The sequence below is a fragment of the Bos grunniens genome, chromosome 7, assembly GCF_055505025.1.
Source record: "Bos grunniens cultivar Pamir isolate PY7600 chromosome 7, Bosgru_T2T1.0, whole genome shotgun sequence".
In the NCBI taxonomy this organism is placed as follows: domain Eukaryota; kingdom Metazoa; phylum Chordata; class Mammalia; order Artiodactyla; family Bovidae; genus Bos; species Bos grunniens.
In genome coordinates this window covers 52,001,841-52,019,665 of record NC_141171.1, presented here as the reverse complement: position 1 = coordinate 52,019,665, position 17,825 = coordinate 52,001,841, and the positions used below count along the sequence as shown (strand labels likewise).

Below are 17,825 nucleotides of genomic sequence, written 5' to 3'. Positions count from 1 at the left end.
AGTCAGGTTTGATCCCTGCCCTGGAGAAGGAATTGGCAACCTACTCCAGTATTCTTGCCTGGGAAATCCTGTGGACAGAGGAGCATGGCGGGCTACAGTTCATGGGGTTGCAAAAGGGTTGGACATGATTTAGCGACTAAACACCAACAAAAGTGAAATAAACATGGCCTCCCTAAACTATACTACTTATGACTGTCGAGAATATAATGAAATAGATAATGTTATTCACTCCTGGTGGCCTCTGGTCTTTCAGTCCATGGTAATAGAATAATGACTTTGCTTTGTCATTGACTAGCTATGTGACTTTTTGAAAGAGTCATTTCCCTTCTTCAATTTTCTCATTTATTAAATAAGTTCCCTTTAGGCTCTAAGGTGCTATACACTGATGTTTAGTATATATTTGGGTAATTAATGTCAGCTGTTAGCAAGCTATTAAAATTGTGTCTAAGTGTCTGACTCTTCTTTATGGGGAACTCTTTCCCAGCCATAACCCACTGGCCCATGGCTGATGGGTCCAAGAGTGGCCACCTGACTGAAGGTGATCCAATCAAGTTTTCTCACCATGAAGAATTTACAAAGGGGATTTACAAAGAGAAGGTAGGTTTTTGTGGACCACTAGAATCAAGGGTAAATAAATTTAGAAGCTATGGAAATGAAAAGAAGAAAAAACTGGTCTGTAGAGATAAGGAAGAATAAAACAGACTATGAAAAATAATTAAAGATAAAGTTAAAAAAATTTTTTTTAAATATTTCTTCTGGCTTTCTAGTCTCTGGTCCCTTCTGGAGGCCCAGCTGCCTTCCTATTCTTAGTTTCAGTGAGGCAAACTTGTAGCCTTATACTAGACAGTCCTTTTTATCTTAAATTATTAATAGATAGAGCTAGTCTTTTTAACCTGCAATCAAAGAATCTTTCCTACAATGTACATCTAACCAGCAGAAACAGACTTGATCTTTAGCCTCTTGGCCCTAGCATCCCAAATTTATGCAAAGAAACTAAAATTACTATCAGATTTAAACTCAGTCTATAAAAACCCACCTCCCTGTCCTACAAGCAACCCTAGGCTTGATCCAGTACTGCTCATTCCAGCTGTACTGTGTGCTCAGTCGCTCAGTCATATCCGACTCTTTGCGACCCTCTGGACTGTAGCCCACCAGGCTCCTCTGTCCATGGGGATTCTCCAAGCAAGAATACTGGAGTGGATTGCCATGCCGTCCTCCAGGGGATCTTCCCGACCCAGGGACTGAACCTACATCTCTTAATGTCTTCTGCATTGGCAGGTGGGTTCTTTACCAATAGCTTCATGTGGGTAGCCCCCATCCCAGCTATAGCTCCCTAACAAGCCCAACATCAGTGTTTCAAAACTGGTGCAGGGGACAAAATTTTCCACCCAGAATGCATCTCTTTGGCATGGGGATTAATTTAGGCTGATTATTTTTAAGAAACTGAAGACTCAGGAAGTCTCTTTTTTTACTTCCCACTTAGCTGCCTAAAGAATTTAGATATAACAACATTGTAAACCAACTACACTTCAATTAAAAAAAAAAAGATAAAGGGCCTGTTTGCAGAATAGTACTGTCATCAGACATATGCAAAGAAAAACTAGGGGGAAATTGGGCAGGGCCTAGATAGAGATTTCTAGATAGAGATTAGAGTCCATTCTGTGTCCCATTGTCTCTGCAGGCCCAGCAAATATTTGTTTACCAAACATTTGCTTTTCTATCTCCATGTGAATTGCCTTCCTCTCCTTTAAAGTCCCAAACCGCTACCCCCAACATCCTCTTTTGTCTTTAGCCGAAGATGGTGTTTAAGGTGAGGGTTCTGGGCATTTTAGTGAGTTACTCAGTTTTCCTGGGTCTCTCCCACATAGACCTGGTATTAAACTTCCGTTTGACTTTCTCCTGTTAATCAGTCTCATGTCGACTTTGTTCTTCGATTAGCCAGAAGAATGTAGAAGGATAAAGGAAAATTTCTTCCTCGTGGACACATGCATTTCAATCTACAATTGGAAGAAGAAAAGTCTTGGGGTGAAATGGAGCTCCTAGGAAATGATTTTGGATAAGTAGATGAAAACAATTCTTTCTCACCTCTGTCTTTCTTGTGAACGTCTATTCTGTTTTTCATCAGTCATCTATATAAATAGAGCCATAATCGACTGCTCAGTGCTAAAAATAAGTGTATGTTCAGATAGAGGACTGCAGTTATTGCAGGAGTCATGTAATAGTCATAAAAGCCTTCCCCATTTCCTCTTTGGGATACACCTAGACCAGGTTTTATAAAGTTCGGCAACTAAATTTATCATTGCATATAAGTGCTATTTGTTGTTTCTAGTAGCAAAAATCTGGATATAACCCAACTGTCCATTAATAGAGAAAAAAAATGAGTACATTATGACATTATGATCTGGCTATCATATGGGATTTGTACAGGAATTAAAAAGAATGACTTAAGAGTTGACCTGGAGGAATCTCCATGTTATTGTCAGTTTTTTTTTTTTTTTTTAAAGCACATGCTCATAAAATTTTAACTACAGAAGGAAAATATCATCTATTTGTTACAAAACATGTACTATGAGCCTACCTATTACACAGGCTGGCATACACCTGTACTCAATAAAAGTTAATTTCTTGGGGGCATTATTTGATTTCCCAATTGTGGAGAGATGCAAGAGCTAAACCAAATATGAACTAGATGACTGGAGGGCTCTAGTGATTAAAATTGGTTTGTTGGAATTCTTATTAGAGAAGACTGAAATGGTATACTGGGATGTGACCCAGAAATCTCCTGGCTGCCTGTTCTGGTGATATTGTGGAATTTGATTCTTGATTCCACTGGGTGTCGTGCCTTAGTAATAAACATAATAGCCAGGGAGACAGCCAGAGAGTGATACAGTAAGTTTCACACTGCAACCTTCTTCAATAATAATAGCTAATGATAATCAGTGTTCTATTTGCTCCTACTTTTATACTTAGAAATGACCACCATTTCTTTCATACCACCATTTTCCATTTATTAGCAATACAGAGGAAATACCAATAGCACCAATCAAAAATGAATCCACATGATGTGTTTTATCCTTACAGCTGTAATAACTAGTAACTAACATGGATTGGAAAGCACTTTGCAAATGTAAAAAGTGCTGTACACATACATTATAATTATCATCATTAATAAATTAGCCCGATTCTCCTAGTATTCAAAAGGCACGTAAGGTCAGATACATGGGTTTCAGTGGGGCAAAATGATCACAACCTACAATGTAGCAATGATTCACATGTGTTAGCAAGAAGTTTTACCCCATGCAATCCTGCAGAGCTGAAGTTACACACCCTTCAAAAAATGGGAGAATGAAGCTAAAAGTAGACAAAACAGGTTTGTTTTTTTTTTAGATTTAATGCTTTTGCTTTAATAACAGACTCCTACCTCTTTTATGTTAACTTTTAAAAGATAATATAGTTCATCAAACTTCTTAAACCGTACATTTAAACAAAACTAAAATTTCTTATTTAAGGTTGGCAGTAAATTTTATTATTTTCTATGAGCTGATATTCCAGGTATTGTTAGAATTTCAAAGCATTCTGCAACTTCAAAGAGGTCAAATTGGTAAATTTTGTGCTTGCACACACCCTCAGGAAATATCTTCAGTATGTATTCCAGAATTGTTACTAGAAAAAAACAGCTTTATCCATTCCCTTGCCAGCCAGAGTCTTGGCAAGAGATGGCACTTGGCTGACCACAAATAAAATTCCTTGAATCACCAGTATCTTGATTTAAGAAAGAAATTTTACTGTATCTTTCATACACAAAAGCTGATTAACAATGGTTAAAAAAACACTACTCCACTTTTTTCACAGGTGTACAAAAGGAAATATAATGGAATTACATTCAACAATAAAGCTTAAAGTTCACTCTAGGTAATAGTTGCAATAACATTCACATACACAAGCACAGAGTAAATATATTTCAGGAGTCTTATAATAGCATACAGCATACATATGGGAGATTGAGTTCAGGTAATATCATAGGTGTTAGCAAGATTAGCAATTCAGAGTGTTATAGAAAAGGAAAACTAAACCAAAGAGAAGGTGTTGGCTAGCACTCCAAGACAAATCACAGAATTCGAGGATTGAAAAGTCTGCTCACTGTTATGTACGAGAAAACAATATTTTTCTTCAATTTCTGGGTCTTGATAGAGTTGGCTAGAGAAGGTTGTGTATTCAAAGTGCACATAATTGTGTTTTAGAAAAGAGAGAGAGAGAGAAAGATCCTTTTATTTAGTAATTAATACATGCAAGAGGCAGCCCCAGAGTGACCTGAAAGAGTAAAGCTGTGATTGGCAGGTGGCCGGTATAATACAGATGTTTCAGGCAATTCTCTTAAAGCACTTCTGTAGCAGCAATGATCATTTAAATGGCTGTAGACGGAATTCTCTTTCGAGGATAGTTTAGAGGAGTTGTATTAATCATATTTCTCTTTAAAGATTTATAGTTATAGATTTGCTCTTTTTTAAATAAATCTATCAAACAACAAACAGCATAAAGTGAGGTGTTGGGGTTTTCTTTTGCTTTTGCATATGTGTTGTTGGAAAAGGATCTGACCTTTTCATAACATTGTGTGCAAAAGAATTTTCAATAAAGTGAGCACAAGGACATATACAGGAAACACATCAGATCTGCTTCTGTTGCCCTGGTTGGCCCCCCATGGAACACTGAACTACAGGCTTGTAGGTAAAAATGCAGGTTTTAGGTATAATGACACCACAGCCAAGAGACTTAGGGACTCCCAAAGCCTTGTCAGTGGAGGGAATTTTGTCTGCTAGAGGGTGGCCACCACCTCTTGAGTTGTAAAGATTTAGAAAGTCTGGTCCTTTTTCATTTCATCCTTCCCATTGTTGATTTGCCTTTGTTTCCCAACCCTCCTAGTCTAACCTGGCCCATCCCAGCCAACATCTGACACTCACCTATCCCCGGTGGCCACACATACCCAGTAGCCACAGACACTCAAGCTGCTCAATCTCAAAACCTTTCAGCCTGCCCTGCAAGTGTCATCAAGACAGGATCCCCGGAGCACAGGGCAGAGAGTCCAACCTCTCACTGGCGGGGCTGGGAAGCCTCTCCTTTGCGGCGGAGGAGAAAGGAAACTTGGGTCTGCTTTTTAGGTTCTGCAAACAAGCCAGAGTGGAGAGAAAGAGTTAACACCAGACTTAGCAAAGCTTTTAAGACAAAAACCTGTTAAATGTGATCTAGACAGACACAGGGAACTTTCTGCAGATTTCTGAGGTCTATAAGAGAGGGTCTGTGTGGACAGGAGAAAGGAGTAGGGAGTTGCTACATGGGAGAGATCTGCCTTATTACAAAAATTGGCTAAGTGGCTTGTTTCCATTAGATGACCTCACTGGTCACTGTTGTCAGTCGTGCTGTTCCCTTTCTCTTTTTTCTCCTGGGTCTTGTTACCCTTCTTCTTTTTCTTCTTTTTCTTGGTCTCCTCCTTTTTGCCGAAGGTTATGAAGTCACTTTTGTCAATTTGGCTGTTAGTAGGCTCCTGCCGGATGGAGATGATTGCAGGAGATCCTGGGATAATGAATTTGTCTGGCAACTCACCGGGACCAGATTGTTTGGGGTTGCCTGGTCCATATTTAAAGGTCCAGCTGTTGCTGTTGACACCAGCCCCGACTGGAGGGGACACCTCTCCTGCCTCTGGTTCTGCAAGACAAAACACTGCAAGTCAGTCACAGAGTCAACATATGTCTTCCATGTGCCACACTGAACACAGGAGAGGTTGCACAGACAGGCACAGCACCCATGAAATCATGGGTTATTTCTTCAAGCCTAGGGCAAGGCCAGTGTTTGGAAACAAGCAGGAAGGCAGATTTTTTTCACCACTGGGTCCATAAATCTAAGTTTCTAATAACATATTTTTGGTTCTCTGTGAAGAATTCCCTAAAGAATATCTAGTTGTGATTATCCTGCCTGGGAGTGGGGCAAGAAATGTACTGGATTAAAGTAGAATATGCAATAAAATACCCAGGAATAAATTTAACCAAGAAGATGAAAGACTGATATACTGGAAACTTTACAACATTTATGAAATAAGTTGAAGAAGACAGAAACAAGTAGAAAGATATTCCATGCTCATGGATTAGAAAAATTAATATTGCTAAAATGCCCATACTACTCAAAGCAATCTATAGATTCAAAGCAATTCTTATCAAAATTCCAATGGCATTTTTCACAGAAATAGAACAAACAATCCTAAGATTTGTATGGAACCACAAAAGAACCCAGTAGCCAAATTCTTTGTCTTTGTTTGTTTGTATTGTATTGTTTGTTTGTATTGTTTTTGCATTGCATGGCATGCAGAATCTTAGTTCCCTGACCACAGATCAAATTCATGCCCCGCTGCAGTAGAAGTGCAGAGTCTTAACCATTGGACTGCCAGGGAAGTCCCAGCCAAAGCATTCTTGAGAAAAAGAACAAAGCTGGAGGCATGAAGCTTCTAAACTATATCATGAAGTTAATTAATCAAAACAGTATGACATAAAAAGACACAGAGATAAATGGAAGAGAATACAGAGCCCAAAAATAAACTCAGGCAAAAATGGTCAATTGATGACAAACAAGCCAAGAATATACAATGGGAAAAGAACAGCATCTTCAATATGATGCTGGAAAAAATGGACAGCCACATACAAAAGAATGAAACTGGGCCTCTATCTTACACCATATACAAAAATTAACTCAAAATGGATTACAGATTTGAACATAAGACCTGAAACCACAAAACTCCTAGAAGAAAACATAAACAGTAAGCTTTTTACCATCAGTCTTAACAATGATTTTTTTAAATCTGATAACAAAAGTAAAAACAAACAAATTGTATTACATCAAACTAAAAAACTTCTGCACAAAGAAGGAAGCCAACAAAATGATAAAGGCAACCTATGGAATAGGAGAAAAAAATTGCAAATTCTACATCTGATAAGGGGTTAGTATCTAAAATATATAAAGAAGTCATAGAATTCAATATCAAAATAATCCCAAACTATCTGATTAAAAAGTGGAAAGATGATCTAAATAGACATTTTTCCAAAGAAAACATACAGATGGCCAGCAGGTACATGAAAAGGTGCCCAATGTCACTACTCATCAGAGAATTACAAATCAAAACCACAATAAGCTATTACCTCACACCTATTAGAATGGCTGTTACCAAAAAAAAAAAAAAACCTAGAAATAGCAAGTGTCGGTGAGGGTATGGAGAAAAGAGATCCCTTGTGCACTATTGGTGGGAGTGTAAATTGGTATAGTCACTATGGAAAAGAATATGGAGGTTCCTCAAAAAATTAAAAATAGAGCCAGCATATGATCCAGCAATTCTACTTCTGGGTATGTATCTGAAGAAAGCATAAACACTATCTTGAAAAGATATATGTACCCCATGTTCATTGCAGCATTATTTACAGTAGGCAAGATATGGAAGCAATTTAAGTATCTACTGGTTCATGAATAAAGAAAATGTGATGGATATAAAGTTCAGCCATAAAAAAGAATGACATCCTACCCTTTTTGACAACATGAATGGACCTCAAGGGCATTATGCTAAGTGAAATAAATCAATACTTAAATATTTGACAAAATAACACAGAGAAAGACAAATACATATGATCTCACATAAATGGCATATAAAAAAAACAAAGCAACTAGCTTATAGATACAGAAGACAGACTGGTGGTTGCTAGAGGTGGGTGCAGTGATGGTGGCGATGGTGAGGGTGCCGAAAGGTACAAACTTACGGTTATAGTATAAGTTAGTCGTGGGGATGTGACGTACAGTAACTATAGTTACTAACACTGTATTGCATATTTGAAAGCTGCTGAAAGATGAGATCTTAAAAGTTCTCATCATAATAAAAATGTTTTTGTAACTATGTGTACTGACAGAGGTTAACTAGTCTTATTGTGATCATTTTCCTACATATACAGGTAGTAATCCATATTGTATACCTGAAATTGATACAATATTATGTGTCAATTATATCTCAATTAAAAATAAAAGATATATATGGGTGCTGTGCTTAGTCACTCAGTCATGTCCGACTTTTTGTGACCGCATGGACTGTAGCCCGTCAAGCTCCTCTGTCCATGGATATTCTCCAGGCAAGAATACTGGAGTGGGCTGCCATGCCCTCCTCCAGGGGATCTTCCCAACCCAGGGATTGAACCCAGGTCTCCCACATTGCAGGTGGATTCTTTACCAACTGAGCCATCAGGGAAGCCCCAAAGTATTATAGGACTGAGAGGCAAAAATCATTAATCACACTTGAGAAATTCAAACAAGATTCCAGAAGAGAAGTGAAATTTGTGCTGATATTTAAGGAAAAAGATTATGCATCCACAGGGGTTCCCAATGCAAGAATTTCCCAAGAGTCTTCTAGTGGAAGACACACCTAAAGTACACCAAAGACATCTAGAAGAGTAGAAGTCAGTGCTGGGGAAGAAGAGTAATGGTCTGTCTGGGCAAAGTGATCCCAAGGGCCATGACACTGGAACTCTGTGGCATCACAGAAGGCTCATGTATCTGACACTGCTCCTTTGGAGAAGCCATGAACCACCAGACAAATGGTTTATGTTTGACTGTAGCTTGGGATTCTCTACGTGTGCTATCTCCATCTCCCTACCTCCCATCACTTGTCAATCTCCTCTAATTTGGCATCCTTGAGCACTGCTTTTCTAACACTGCTCACAGCAAGCTCACTAATTGTATTATTTCCAAAGCCAGTGATCACATTTTAGTCACATCTTATTGAACTTCTCAGCAGCATTAGTTTCAAACCTTCTTGAAACATTTATTTATTTATTGGCCATGCTGCATGGCATCCAGGATCTCCGTTCCTTGACCAGGGTTCGAACCCGTGTTCCCTGCATTGTGAACACAGAGACCTAACCACTTTCCCACCAGGGCAGTCCTGAAAGACTTACGTTTAATGAGTTGTGGCTCAGAGGTTAAAGCGTCTGCCTGCAATGCGGGAGACCCGGGTTCGATCCCTGGGTCGGGAAGATCCCCTGGAGAAGGAAATGGCAACCCACTCCAGTATTCTTGCCTGGAGAATCCCATGGAGGGAGGAGCCTGGTAGGCTACAGTCCATGGGGTCACAAACTGAGCGACTTCATTCACTCAGTAAAACTATTCTCCTGACCCTTCTCTAGGGCTGTTAGTTTCTTCACAAGATACTCATCTAATATGCTTGGGTTTGGCCCTAGACTTTTTCTTCTTCTTTTCTTCTTCTTTCTCTTCACTCTCTCCTTTTGGGATCTCAGCCTGTCCATGGGTATACACACCATCTAAATATGCTGATGAGATACAAATTTAAAGTCCACAGGTCTCTCCAATCTCATGTATCCAACTGCCTGTCTGGTATCTCCTCTTGGCAGTCTCATGGGCATCTCAAACAGAAGCAATCTGAAATCAAACTCATGATTCTTCTCCTCTGTTCCCTTCTAAATCTCTCATCTCAGTCGATGATACTCCATTCACTCCAATGCTCAAAGCAGAAATTCCAGAGTCATTATTCATTTGTCTCTATTCTTCATTCTTCATTTATAATATACCAACACTTGTCATTTCGGCCTCCTAAATGTAACCAGTGTCCTCTTCTCCCCAACTTCACTGCTGCTACCTTTTTTCAAGATACCACTACTCTATCTTGCTTGTGAATTACAACAATTACAGCCTCTTCCTTGCTCAAACTGCTTCTACTTCTGCCTCTCTCTAACCTTCCACACAGCCCGAGTTACCTTTATTCCTTTAAGTCTTTCTCCCTTTTAAAAGTACCGAAGTATAATATACACACAGCAAAATCCTTTAAAAATAGAAATTATTTTATATCATTCCCCTTACTTAAAATTATTTGAATGTTTTCTATTGCCTTGAGAAAAAAAAAAAATCAAACTCCTTAACATGGTATATAAGGCCCTTCAATAGCCTGTTATTTTTTAATTCTCCAATTTCATCTACAAATCTCCTTCTTACCACTATCGTCCAGCCACACAAGTTTTCTTTAAATTCCTTAATACCCCTTGGGATTGTTATTGCCTCAAGGCCTGTACACATATGGTCTCCTTTTGCCTGAATGATCTCCCCTTCATGCTTAGACTCTCATTCTTCAAGTCTGCGCTTAATTGGAACCTCTTCAGACAGGCACTGTACAGTCATCCTAGCCAAGCAGCACCTCCCTTCACCTCTATCTCTATCACTGTAAAGTCCAGAGAAGCAGAAAATATATCTGTTTTATTCACCAATGTGTAGCCAGTGTCTAGCACAATTCCTGTCCCATAACAGGTAGTTGATAAACACTTGCTAGATGGATGAATGAAAGGACTGATGTGAGAAATGGAAGTGGTGCCAGTTCCTCAGGAGCTCAAACAACTTCCCTCTGCCACACTTGGGAGTCCCTAAAGACAATCAGGAAATGCATGTGAAATGCCGAGGCTGTCTCCAATGTAAGAGCCCAAAAAATGGAATCACACACAGGCAATATACAAGGCACAGCTCTCAGGGCTAGAAGGGCAGGGTAAGGATACTGCAGATTTAGTCCAAATACCAGCAGACAGTAGGGAAAGGGGATAGAAGAGTTTCTTCTCGCTCATAAACTCCTGTGCTTCACCATGCTTCCCTGACAGAGCTGACAATATAGCTCTTTGGAAGAGGGCATGTGTGTGTGCAAAGTCACTTCAGTTGTGTCCAACTCTTTGCCACCCCATGGACTGCAGCCCACCAGACTCCTCTGTCCATGGGACTGTCCAGGCAAGAATATTTTAGTGGGCTGCCATTTCCTCCTCCAGGGGATCTTTCTGGCCCAGGGATGGAACTTGTGTCTCTTACACTGGCGGTCAGGCTCTTTACCACTACTGCACCTGGGAAGCCCGTTGGACAGAGAGCAATAGATACTGTGTCCCCAAGACTGATTTCTCTGATTCACCGAAGATAATCAGATCTGCAATTGCGCTCACCCAGAATCTGCCTGTTGACCTTTCAATTACAGGCCTACCTCTGAGAGACTGAGACAAAAGTGGGAAATGTATTTAAAAGCCCCTGACTTGGTGTCTAAGAGAACTGGGTTTCAACACCACTCCATAGTCCTTCAATTGCTCTCAAAGCCTAGGATGGAAATTTTTTCTGACCACAGCCAGGACCCTGCATGAGGCCTTCAGGATGGTCATCTGGAGAAGCCAAGCTCAGAGATACTTTTATCTTGTAGAGTTAAGGGACCTGAAAGACCACACCTATTGGCAGAGACAGCTCCTCATAGCCGGACTGCTAAGAGTTAATGAGCTTCTTTTATATGTCACTGAGCTTCTGTGCCTGTGCTGGGAGTCTTGGTTGGGTCTGACTCAGCCTCCACACTAAGAAGCAATCAGAGAACCATTCAGGTACATCCTCCCATATTCAGCTTCTGCAGAGCAGAACAGGATCTGGTTTCTCCAGCGTCTCCCGGGTCCTTGTACTCAACCTATTCAGGCCAATGTATGCGCAAACATCTCTGAGGGTTCGTTTGGATGAAATAACGGCTTAAAGGATCTGACAAACAACATTTACTGACCTCTTCATTTGAGTCCCTTTTGACCAAGAGCACTGAAACCCTTGGCTGACTTTTTTTATAAAATTCTGTGACTTTGGGGGCAGAATCAAGGAGATATTTGAGGACAGTATCTCATGAGACAGATGAGAAAGGAAGATAAGTAAAAGATGAGAAAGGAAAACATACCTTTTCTGCCCCTAACCCCAGCCCAGGGCCAGTCCCAGGTCAGTCAAAGGAATGCTTCCTCTTTCTGTACTGTCTCCCTTCCCCTTCCTGGGACCTCCCACAGGTCCCCTCCCCTCTGCTCCCAGGGACCCAGCACACTGGCTAACAAAGATAAGACTGAGACAAGCCACAACCCAAATTAATGGATCTACTAGAGTCTTAAAATTTTTAAAGAGATGGGAATACCAGACCACTTTACTTTCCTCCTGAGAAATCTGTATGCAGGTCAAGAAGCAACAGTTAGAACTGTATATAGAACAAACTGGTTCCAAATTGGGAAAGGAGTATGTCAAGGCTGTATATTGTCACCCTGCTTATTTAACTTATATGCAGAGTACATCATGCGAAATGCCAGGCTGGATGAAGCACAAGCTGGAATCAAGATTGCTGGGAGAAATATCAATGACCTCAGATATGCAGATGACACCACCCTTATGGCAGAAAGTGAAGAGGAACTAAAGAACCTCTTGATGAAAGTGAAAGAGCAGAGTGAAAAAGCTGGCTTAAAGTTCAACATTCAAAAAACTAAGATCATGGCATCCAGTCCCATCACTTTATGGCAAACAGATGGGGAAACAAAGAAAACAGTGACAGACTTTCTTTTCTTGGTTCCAAAATCACTGCAGATGGTGACTGCAGCCATGAAATTAAAAGACACTTGCTCCTTGGAAGAAAAGCTACAACCAACCTAGAAAGCAGGAGACAGGAGGAGAAGGGGACAACAGAGGACAAGATGGCTGGATGGCATCACTGACTTGCTAGACATGAGTTTGAGCGAGCTCCAGGACCTGGTGATAGACAGGGAAGCCTGGTGTGCTGCAGTCCATGGGGTCACAGAGTCGGACATGAGTGACTGAACTGACCTGAGTCCTCTAAAGAGGGCTTCTGACAGACATCAGCCCTTCCCTGACATTCAGATTACAACCTAATGGAATTTAAAAGTTTAATAGTGAAAGTGTTAGTCTGCTCAGTTGTGTCCAACTCTTTGCAACCCCCATGGACTATAGCCCACTAGACTCCTCTGTCTGTGGAATTCTCCAGGCAAGAAGACTGGAATGGGTTGCCATTTCCTTCTCCAGGGGATCTTCCCAACCCAGGGATTGAACTCTGGTTCCCTGCATTGCAGGCAGATTCTTTACTGCCTGAGCCACCAGGGAAGCCCCAAAAGTTTAACAGAGTATGATCATAATTATACGTTAAATATAGGTTTTGCTTTTTTTTTTTAATTGTCTGGTTTATCCACAATAGGTAGGGATACTTTAAAAAATTCAAACAACACACTTTTTTTTTTTTTTAACACAAAGACATATAGATCTGCAACTTAAAAAAAAAACTGCCTTCTAGGGGTAGCTGACCACTTCATTTAATTCATTAATCCAAGGGGAGTTAGGCACTCCCCTTAGGTAAGCATTCCCAACTTTCTTCTTTCATGCTAAACTAACTCTGACTGGAGTTTAGCCTCGGTGACTAGGAACGATTAAGCTGGAGGTTTTGCCAATGCAGATGCCACGGAAGGTCCTAAAGATTGTGAAGCAAATGCCAGACTTGTAAACTCACCCCCGACTCCCATTCTAATCTGTTTGTACAATCAGTTAAGGCCAGGAGCAGTTTATCTGATTTATACTGACTTTCAGTTCAACTCAGTTCAGTTCAGTTCAGTCGCTCAGTCATGTCTGACTCTTTGCAATCCCCTGAACCGCAGCATGCCAGGCCTCCCTGTCCATCACCAACTCCTGGAGTCTACCCAAACTCATATCCATTGAGTCGGTGATGCCATCCAACCATCTCATCCCCTGTCATCCCCTTTTCTTCCTGCCCTCAATCTTTCCCAGCATCAGGGACTTTTCAAGTGAGTCAGCTCTTCGCGTCAGGTGGCCAAAGTATTGGAGTTTCAGCTTCAACATCTTGGATCTCCTTGCAGTCCAGGGGACTCTACTTAACAGAACCACCCACAGTCATTTTGACTATGCATACTACTTTCAGGAAAGTTCTTAGAGGGGCAAACCTGGAGAATGTTGGAGGGATTTTAATTCTCTTTTCCTCTCTTCCTCTTGTTTTGCTCTTCTAAACTGAGGGCTTGCTCTGGTTCTATCACTTAAAGGTACCTGTGTGTGTGTGTTTATCACTCAGTCATGTCTGACTCTTTGCAACCCCATGGCCTGTAGCCCCCTAGGCTCCTCTGTCCATGGAATTCTCCAGGCAAGAATACTGAAGTGGGTAGCTCCATTCTCCAGGGTATCTTCTCAACCCAGGGACCAAACCCAGGCTCCTGCATTGCAGGCAGATTTCTTTACCATCTAAGCCACCAGGGAAGCCCTTAAGGGTACCTAGTCCTAGGCAATTTATAGAAAAAACTCTGAGCATCAGGTGCCTCAGGCATAAATGGAGGTGATCACCTTTCTGTCTCTATCAGTCATGAACTAGTTAGCATTTACTCTGCCTTCCTCTGTGTGTGGCACCCAGCTAAGCAGATTTGCATGCAATATAATTTCTACTCTTCACAAGAACCACAGGAAGTAGATATGACCAATATCTATGTCTGCTTTATAAATATGTCGGTTTTATAAATGAAGATACTGAAGATCAATCAAGAGTTACTAACCGTGGAGCTTTGGACTCAAATCTAGGGAGTCTCACTCCAGTCATGAGACCCACATGCTGAGCTGTATAGGAATGCTGTGTGAAAACCCTGAGGCATTATACAAGTATAGCAATTTCTACGGCTATATCTGTTTAGTCACCCGCTTGAGAGATGGCGATGCAGGCAGGAGCTTCTCTCTAAGCGAGCAGAAGTGGAAAGACTTGTGCAGCTGGGGGGAGGGGTGCCTGCGGGAGTGAGTGCTCAGCTCAGGAAAATCACCGCCCAGCCTGCAGGTTTCAGCCCCTCCCCTCCGCACCCCATTCATCCTTTTGTTACCATCTCTGGGATTCTGGTGCTGAGGTTAATAAAGAGCTTCCAGGAAACCCATCATTTTGATTAAAGCCAGGGACTATCTTGCCAGACAGCACTCTGGAGCCTGCCTACCGCCCACTCCGTTCTGTCGGTGCAGCCAGCAAAGGCTATTAAATGATTACAGGCGTTTCCGGCTCCGCTAGACAACTCCCCTGGATTGCTTGTTCTCCCGCGGGCTTGGGCTGCTGCTGCTGCCTCTGGCTGCCCAGGGAAGGGTCAGGGCACAGAAGGATGCGCAGATTCTGGGTTTGAAAGTGAACATCCAGGCTTTCTGCACAGCGACATCTCGCTTCTCCTGGACTTCTTCCCCACCCCTCCAGCCACTGAGGCCTTTCAAGCAGCTCCAATTTCATTGGAGCCTTCTGCAGCTTTGACCAACCATTCCATCTCCCTCTCTCTGTGTGCCTGTCTTTCTATGTGTGTGTGTGTTTGTGTGTGTGTGACAGAGAGTGTGTCCGTTTGTCTTTCTCTCTGTCTCTCTCTACCAGAACTTGGCAGATTGCAGAATTATACATGTCCAGCCTGAATACATGCTCAGACCAAAAGGCAAAAAGTATCTGCCAGCAAACCCACTGAAAGATTAGGATGTAAAACATCTCCAGCTCCCTCCCCACCCCCTACTCCACCGTCAGTGGGGTCTATGAATTGCTTAGACAAGCTCCACCTCCTCCCCCTTGCTGGATCCTTTATGAATTGGACAAAGTAAATCTGAGTAATTACAGCCCACAAAACACAGGAGAATGACGGTTGGAAACTCAAATCCTGTCCAGAATCATAGAGAGGGGAAGAAAGCTGAAACCACCTGGGCGAGCACTAACAGCATTTCCCCACAGCTTCTTCGTCCTTCAGTTGACAGTGGAAGGAATTTTCCATGGAAACTGGAGAATGTAAAAATATTCTTCCCTCTTCTCTTTTAGACTTTAGGCTCTATAATCAGAGTACTAGGTCTAAATCTGGCTACATCATGTAAATTATGTGATGTTTAGCAAATTATTTAATTACCTCTGGGCTTCAGTTTTCATGTGTAATAGCATCTACTTCATAGGGCTGTTACAGGATTAAATGTAATTATCCTTGTATGTGTGTTTAGCTGCTCAGTCATGTCTGACTCTTTGTGACTCCATGGACTATACCCTACCAGGCTCCTCTATTCATGGGATTTTTCAGGCAAGAATACTGGAGTGGGTTGCCATTTCCTTCTACAGGGGATCTTCCTGACCCCGGGATCAAACCCTCATCTCCTGTGTCTCCTGTGCAGGCAGATTCTTTATCTGCAGAGTCATCAGTTATCCTTAGCACATAACACAGTGCCTGGCACAAAGTAAAAGTCCATCACCATTTTACCTGTTAGTAAGACCAGAGTAACAGAAGACTGATGTGTTGAAGGAATATCAATTGATTGCTTACTATGGGCCAAGTACTTTATTAAGTACTTTGCATATATATATATATATATATAAGATTTTCAATTTATAGATAAGGAAACTGAAGGCTTAAATTACAGCAAGATTATCTGCCTTAACTCAAACAGCAATTGGGTAACAAAGCTGAAAAATTATTCTTGTACTGATTCCCCAGCTCAATAGTAGAATTATTAATGTTTTTACTTTTATTAAAGCCTTGGGGATGGGGGAGAAGACAGAGCTGAGCTGATTCACCGGCCTAGCATCCTGATCCCCACAGTAGCTGGCAAAGGATGGTGTACTTGTGTGATCAGAGAGTAGGCTTGGTGATGGAGAACTAATCTGATAGCCACTCCCCAGAGGCTGCCACTTCTGGGTGTTTCAGCCGCTCTGGGTGGGTTGAGAAGACTGTGTGGCTGTTTGGTGCCTCAGGCCACAGCTGGGCTAATTTTCAGTAATCTTGAAGCGGAAGAGATAAATACAGTGGCATATTTTTAAAGCCACAGCTCTTGCTTTGTGCCCAAAATAACTCTGCCATTTCTAGGTTAAGACTATAAAGACATCACGTGCTGAGAACCCAGATTCAAAAATTGGAATGGCTGGTCTCAAATCTCCCTAGCTCTCCACAGTCAGCTAAAAAATAAATAAATAACATTTCTTCTGTGACCCCCCTCACCTAAGAGGGCTCAGACTACATGGTTTTCTCTACCTTATTTTCTCATCACTAATGTCCTCCAGGGTCTTGGGAGGGCAATTTCTTCTTACAATGCCCCCTGCTTCAGCTTCTCTTATAACCAAGGGTAGCAGAGTGCTTGAAATGAATGTTTGGGGGTCACATATTTTGAGTTGAATCCTAGTTTTAGCACTTATTTGTTGTATAACCTTGAGCAAGCCACTTGGCCTCTCAGTATTCTTTCACATGTAAAACAAAGATAATAATATCCATCTAATGGGACTGTGATCAGTAAAAAGAGACACTGCTCATAAATCACACAGAATAATATTTAGCACACAGAAACTGAAATAAAGGATACATATCATTACTACATGGTAGTCCTCTAAGGAATCTGACTCTTCTAACAACTGACTCCCGGATGCAGAGCTTCCTGAAACTCTTTTCCAAGGGCCTTCCTCTCATCAGGCTCTGCCCCTCCCAGGGATCATTAAAACCAGCTAGCTGTGAAGTCTTCCAGCTTAGAAACGGTTGCTAGGTAGGGAACCATTCTCCAGAGCCTCTGAAACAGGCAGAATGGAAGCAGCTTAGACAAGGTGGATGGCACCTTGGATTAGGTATCAAAAGCCTTGGGTTCACATTGCAGCTCTGCTATTCTGCTTCCTACTATTTTCTACTACACTATGTGGGTGACACTGACTTGTAATTTCATCTATAAAATGGAAATAGTAGTGACCTCCAAGAGGCACTGTTATCCATTCAACTAAATTTATGTATTACATACAATAAAGCAGATGTGGTGCTAGACATTAGGGTATAGGGTTATGAATAATACTTGGACAGGTACCCTCCCCTCAGAGAGTTATAGTGTAGAACAAGACAAGTAAATGAATAAATACAATATTGTTTTAAGGAATAAACAATGTAGAGAAACTCTGACATTGTTACGGCATTAAACTCTCTAGAGAGAGTGTGTGTAGAGGTTAAGAGCACAGG

General features: G+C 41.4%; 1 protein-coding gene across 4 annotated transcripts in view; it reads right to left on the bottom strand.

The window, feature by feature from the left end:
* Positions 1-2,982: 2,982 nt before the first annotated feature.
* LOC147369524 (protocadherin alpha-C2) overlaps positions 2,983-17,825 on the bottom strand; it is a 95,258-nt gene continuing 80,415 nt past the window's right edge. For 2 of the 4 annotated variants that reach the window (XM_086412048.1, XM_086412047.1), the window contains exons 4-5: positions 5,599-5,700; positions 2,983-5,159 (exon numbers count right to left, since the gene is read on the bottom strand). In XM_086412048.1, coding sequence (XP_086268174.1) covers positions 5,089-5,159; positions 5,599-5,700 — 173 coding nt within the window. In that variant the 3' untranslated portion in view covers positions 2,983-5,088. Of the gene's footprint in view, positions 5,160-5,208; positions 5,701-17,825 lie in introns of those variants that run through there. The other 2 variants (XM_086412045.1, XM_086412044.1) reach the window with 1 other exon arrangement.